The sequence below is a fragment of the Atta colombica genome, unplaced genomic scaffold (assembly GCF_001594045.1).
Source record: "Atta colombica isolate Treedump-2 unplaced genomic scaffold, Acol1.0 scaffold252, whole genome shotgun sequence".
Taxonomy (NCBI): domain Eukaryota; kingdom Metazoa; phylum Arthropoda; class Insecta; order Hymenoptera; family Formicidae; genus Atta; species Atta colombica.
The window spans coordinates 1,039,659-1,046,730 of NW_017259351.1; the positions used below are offsets into that span (position 1 = coordinate 1,039,659).

At 27.3% G+C, this 7,072-nt stretch overlaps 1 protein-coding gene across 1 annotated transcript in view; it reads right to left on the reverse strand.

The window, feature by feature from the left end:
- Positions 1 to 238: 238 nt before the first annotated feature.
- Positions 239 to 7,072, reverse strand: part of LOC108689004 (spermidine synthase) — an 8,253-nt gene continuing 1,419 nt past the window's right edge. Inside the window, exons 2-6 of the mRNA XM_018195584.1 lie at positions 2,802 to 2,975; positions 2,415 to 2,535; positions 1,557 to 1,803; positions 952 to 1,181; positions 239 to 520 (exon numbers count right to left, since the gene is read on the reverse strand). Coding sequence (XP_018051073.1) covers positions 380 to 520; positions 952 to 1,181; positions 1,557 to 1,803; positions 2,415 to 2,535; positions 2,802 to 2,935 — 873 coding nt within the window. The 5' untranslated portion in view covers positions 2,936 to 2,975 and the 3' untranslated portion in view covers positions 239 to 379. The remainder of the gene's footprint in view (positions 521 to 951; positions 1,182 to 1,556; positions 1,804 to 2,414; positions 2,536 to 2,801; positions 2,976 to 7,072) is intronic.

The following is a 7,072-nucleotide window of genomic DNA, read 5'->3' on the forward strand; positions in this document are numbered from 1 at the left end:
CATAAAAATATATAACATTACGTGATATCTGCGAAATGCAGAATATATGTGTGTGTTGTGTGTGTATAGTATTATTTATTTAAAAAATTTGTTAACAAATATATAAAACAAGTTTTTGTTTTTCTTTTCTATAAATCAGATAGATTTAATTTAGATAATATTATTCACATACATACATAGATAATTATAAATACAGAAATATTATTCATAAAAGATATATAGACAACATATATAGACAATTTTTTTATTTATATCATAAAATGTTTTACAAAAATATTTCAAACATTATTTACACGCAAATATCGGAGAAAATAAGTGTCACATCATTTGTTATATAAAATCGAATTTAATAAATATCACTAGATACTTGGCTAATATTTCAAGCATTGTTCAAAGCCTTCTCTACGAATCTTGGTAAAGCAAAAGCTGCCCGATGTACTTTATCATTATAATACATTAATGACATACGATCTAAATCTTTGCCGCTGAATATCTTCATTGGTTCTGCAAAATTTGTTTGCTAAAAAGAAGAAATTAGGCCGTTAAAATATTGAATATATTCTAAAAAACTAATTTAAGAAGAATAAATATAATTTATAACTAATATTTCTGATAAAAAATTTCTTTATAACACAAATATCAATTCTTAATATACACAATTTTATTAATTTCTGTTTTTTACTACATATGATGAGTCAATCCCATCGTTAATTTTCATTATTTATTTTTACAAGTATACAAAAATTAAGATTCTTTTGTGTGTGTGTGTGTGTGTGTGTGTGTGTGTGTGTGTGTGTTTGTGTGTGTGTGTGTGTGTGTGTGTGTGTGTGTGTGTGTGTGTGTATACATACGTTCTTTAGATTATTGTCATATATTTAATTATATAGTTATGAAAGAAGGAGAAAGTATATATGAAATTCATGAACATAATACAAATAATTTAATACTAACTTCAGTTAAGCTTCCAAGAACAAAACCGATTTGACCTGTAGGATATGTCGGTACGGATGTTACTGCGTAGGTAGCAACAGGAAACACAGCCTTGCAATGCTGAAACGTGCTACACACTTGATCCAGGTTCGCCCATGCTGTGCCAGCTTGGCTGGCAATGATTCCACCAGGTTTTAATGCTGATTTCAATAATTGATAGTACGCGTGTTTAAAGAGATTCTCGGCTGGACCTAAACAGAACGAAATTATTAATTTCATTCGTAATATCTTCCATTAAAGAAATTGTATATATATATATTTTTTTTTAATATAAAAAGGACCTTATTTACAGAGAAAGAACTTTAATAAAATTTTAAAGTCGTCTGTTTTACCGATTAAGCGCAATAATATAATATTTGTCCCAATTTCGTTTTTCTTTTTTACAGATTTTAAAATCCCTTTTCAGAATTAAAGTATACGCATTAATACGTATCTGTAAGGAGGAGTTTATATTGAAAACACGTAAATCCTATATGTATATGTTCTATTGAGTCGATAAAACAAACAACTTTAAGATGCCTTTAATAAAATCTTGTTGAAACAATTAATATCTTAGTTCTACTTGCCTATGGGATCGCTACTGTCAGTGATGATGACATCAAATTCCCCTTGATGATGATTCAGAAATTCGAAACCGTCGCCAACAATGATATTTACGTAAGGATTATTAAGACCTAAACTCAAACGAGGCAAATATTGCTTACACACTTCGATAACTCGGTCGTCGATATCCACTAATGTGACACGCTCTACGTCCGGATGTTTCGCAACTTCTCGGGCAACCCCACCGTCACCACCACCCACTATTAAAACCTGTTATTTGATAGAAATGTCCAGTTATCTGTATATTTTCTTAAAGATAATTTTATGACTTAAAAGAAACACATTGCTTTATGATACATAATATTTACTACAAATTTATTTGATTCACAAATCATTAATTATTCATTATTAACCAATGAAGCACATAATGTCTCTAACATATTTTATCTATACTTTATTACTAATAAATATAATAATAACAGAAATAATTTATGGTTTTGTTTTTATTAAATCAATTAGCATTTTAGAAGTCTATTACTTTTATATAAATATACTTCATATAAATATATATTTAAAAAATTCGAATAAATTATATAATAGAAATATAAAATCTGATGTAAGCGTTATGTAGAGAATCAGAACAACAAATATTATGAGAAACAGAACAACAAATATTATGATATCAAAATGACTCTAAAATGATCATTAAAAAGTCATTTTTCAATTCATTTTCGATTTATTTAAATGTCATTTTGATTTATCGACTTCTTATTTGACTTAGGTATGTCCTATTGAGTCGATAAAACAGACTTTAGAATATCTTTAATGAAATCTTGTTGAAACAATTAATACATTAGTAATATATCAGTTATTATTCTTACATTCTGTGGTTTTGGATGGCTGCATAGCGGTAAATATGATATCATCTCATGATAGGACATTTCATCTTTCTCCGTGCATTGGATCACGCCGTCGAGCATTAAAGCTTTACCATGTGTCAATCTACAAACATAACATTTTTTATGTTTAACAAATTATATACGTTTAATGTTTTTTAATTCTTAATATAAATTTTTAATCCGTTTGATTGTTAATGTATTTTAAAATACTGTCTTATATGTTTAATAATTTTGCGGTGTCCTCATTCTTGTGAAATCTCATTCTAAGAAAATGAAATATTTTCACTTTTTTTCAAGGAGGATTATATTTCCACTCTCTTGGAGTGAAATTTCACTGCAATAAATTTTGCCGGAAGAAAAAATACTCACGTTTTTACTACCAGAATATCTTGAAATGAAGAGCGTTCAGAATGTAGGACTTCTTCTACTTCCAGCGATAATGCAACGCCGGGCCACAGCTCGCTATTCAATTCGCTGAACCAACCTAATTTCATAGCATTCATGTTGGCGTAATTTGTGTCCGATTTGCTTCGCTGAAATATGCTTTACATAAAAAAGTTAACAATGTGAGAACAGTATGAATATAGTTAAAACAAACGTTACGTGCTTTTAAATTATAGTAAAGGTAGTATGTTAGCTTAATTAAAACTATGTTGCGTAATTAGTATGCCCTTCAAACATTGTGCTGCTTAGCTTTTCATCTTTAATATGTTGCATGAAGGAAACAGTTCCCTGACACAATGCATATTTTGTGCTGTCGTAGCAAATGTTTTCTATCAAAAGATTTCTTTCTAGTATTTAGTTTATGAATAGTTTCGTTCAATGTAAATGATTCCGCTGTAATAACAAATTGAGTCTTGTCAATCTTATCAATGAATTTGCTATAACGATAAATTACAAAATAGTAAAATGCATCCTCAGTGCATTTTAGATGATCCACAATCTAACGAAACAGCGATGTATGAGTAGAATGCTATCATAAAGAATGAATGCTATAGATGAAAATTTCAAATTTTTCAGTTATGCAATAGACAAACAATAAAATACTGCTACGTTTTATTTATTTTTCTTATGTTGATTATATTTTATGCATAAATTATTTGAATTATCTTATTTTAATTTAATTCTCCTATAATAAAGGAGATTATTCTCCTATAGTAAAAGAAAACGGCGACTCCCGTTTTTTCTATTTAACAAAGAAAGAAGTTTCACTATTTTATTTATTTTTTTTTTACATTTTATTATATTAATTGAATGAAATATGAACAAAACAGCATTGAGTTAGATCTAATATCCTATTTCTCTGAATATGTTTTAAAAATTCACCATATGTAGGTTAAAAATTACTTAATAGTATAGTCATTAATAGAGAGTATCCGATAAGGCTTTGTAATACTGTGTATATATATAATTTTGGAAATAAAAATATAATATATATAATATATAAAACAAAAATGCAAATAATGAGAAATAATGAGATGATAATAGCATATTTTTTTAAAGAGATGATACGGAACACCGAATAAAGTAATCTTTGATAAATGTAATCTTCCACGTGATTGACTCCTGTTATGCATTTTTAGATTATTACGTAAAGTGATATTATAAGATACGCAGGAATTGCAATGACGTTCGCATATGAACACATCTAAATTATTTCTTCAATGACGTCAATTAAGGGAAGATGAGACCTTTGAACGAGAGAAAAGATGGGTGCGATAAATTGCTTGCCACAAATTATTCATCGAAATGAATATATAAGTGAATCTTCTTCCGGATGAAGTCCGCACTTATTTCTTTTTACGCAATGCATTTAATTTAATATCTCGCACATAGCGATGGTGCTTTCAGAATCAATATTTAATCAAATATCGATATCGGAATACCTCTATTAAATATTAAAATACTTATAAAGCTATCTCTGTTCAAGTTACCTGCAGCATTCTTTAAAATAATCGTGCTAGTTCAGGTATAGTTATAAAAAAATTCCATTTTAAATTAAAGTACTTAAATAAATATTTATTTATTTTTTATTTGCGTTAGTTATTATTTTAGTTGTTTATTATTGCTTTATCTTTCCATATATATTCATGTAATATTAATGAGTATTTGATTTTCAAGATAGTCATGTCTCTTGATAGTGATCATGATAAAATTGTACACACACATGCAAAAGATTATTGTACAATTATAACTATATAATAACTATATAATAACTATATAATATAACTATAAATTATATATATTATATAACTATATACAATTATAACTATATAATAGAATTCAGAATTTATTTAATTCTTGAAACATAAGGATGATAGGAAGATCGAAATGTCTATACGTTATTATTTATAAGATATGAATTTATAAATATTTACACATAGAACAATGTTGACTTTCATACTCCTGATCTACCATTATTGATTTAATCATAAAGTCTTTGTTTTTTGAAAATGTGTAAGACAATCCTTTGAATAATCCTGTGTTACACATCTTTAACTTTGCTTTTGATAAATAGAAGTATGACGATTATATCGCCATTACCTCAGTCGAAAATTCATTTCGCAAATATATAATTGTCATATGAAAATCACGTTTTCGGAATCGCGCGAGATAGGTAAATATCGAGATTTGCTCAGCTGTTCGACGTAAAAAAACACAGTTACGTAACAGTTAAATCGGCGAGCAAAAACAACGAAAAGAGCACAACTAAGAACACATGACTAAGAACATTTCTAATCGGCATTTAAATTAATATACATGCCATGACAATTCGCGGTAAAATATAAAATAGCGCTATAAATCGATGTGTAGAAATATGGAATGTAGCCGTTATATCTTGCACAGGCAAGACAATAAAGTCGAAATATTGCGCTGTATTTAAAATCGATAAATTGAAGCATTCTCGAACATTTGAGAAGAAGTAAATAAATTTCTCAGAGACTGAGGTCAGGAAGCAATTGCGAGAGGAGAGTCAAACTTCTCCTTTGGCTCTCGTCGCGTTTAGTTATATAGATCTGTTGTGCTTGAAATAAAGACTGTGATTTTGACCAAGTGGAGTCGATCATTGGCACTGACCACATCATAACCATAGTCCGTAACTATCAAAAAAGTAAACAAATTGTTTTAGCAAAACCAAAAAATTGCTTCTTTTTAAACTACTCCATCTTGTATAACTTCATTCAATATTTTTTAATGAATATTATTGATTCTATAAGTGAACTCTTTTCTTAACACATTGTTTATCATATTTTTTTAACATCTTTAAAACTTTACATAATTATAATTATAAATCCAAGGATAAATTTAAATCAGCCAATGCGAGTCAACACAAGTTAGGCGTGTGTGAAATCGTATTTTTTCTTTATTCTTGAGAAAAATTGACAAACGTTCCAACCCTTTTGATTGAATCTTCCTTCCTGAGTACAAAAATAAAAATAAAATCGATGACATATAAATTTAATATAAAAGATGCAATGCGAAGCAAATTGAAGTATCATTAACATATATTCATAAAATGATAAATTACCGTTCACATTAGATTTTTATTATAGATTAGTAGATATTTATTATAGTATATTGATAACATTGCTTTGTCCACTAAAAAAACAGAATATTGATATAATCTTAAAAAATTTTTAACGAATATAAGTCTAGATTAAAATTCACTATAGAGCTTGGTGGGATAAATTAAATTTTCTAGCTAACTTTAATCAAAGAAAACAAAAAAGTAACTTTATGATTGGCATCAAAAACCTACATCCGCTTCAAGATATTTAAATTATTTTTCATATCATCCATTAAGTCAAAAAATAGATACTATTACGGGATTAACGGAGAATGTTATCACATTCAAAATTTCACTTTTCATTAATTTATTAATGAAAGTTTATTGAAAGTGAAATTTATTAATGAATTAAATTTTCATAAAATAATCAACATTTTACTAAATAACGGATATTCTTTAGAGCTTATTTTTAACACCATCAAAAAGAGATTGTTTAAAAAATCTAGAGATCAGAATAATAATGTAACTCACATGAATAACGAACAACAGACAGACAAAAATTACATTTTTTACAATATCTTATGTGTGTGTTCTATCAATATCAGAAAAATTCAAATGATTTTTCAAGAATAACAGGACTGTTTGTCTTGCCTATCTGAGATTAAACAAACTGAATTTTTTCATTAGAAATCAAAAAGATAAATTGACATCACTTTCACAAACCAATGTAGTATACAGAGTTAATTGTCAGGAATGTGATGCATCCTACATAGGACAGACGAATTACTTAAGACTAGATTAGATAAACACAATCATATCAAAAGGAATACGAAACAAAAATCCATAATTTTTAAAGCATAGATTGGAATATATTGTAATATATTGAATAAATTGGTTTAAAACATAGATTGGAATATAATCATGATTTTGACTGGAATCACACAAAGATTTTAGACAAAGAAAAAAATTATAATAAACTCATTTCAAATCAATTTTTATTAACAAAAAAATGAACTAAAGGAGGACACAGACATTAGACAGATAGATCCATTACATCAAGATCTATTTAAAAAAATTTGACATTTCCATGTTTTATTTCTCTAATTTATTGTATAAAACATGTATATATATA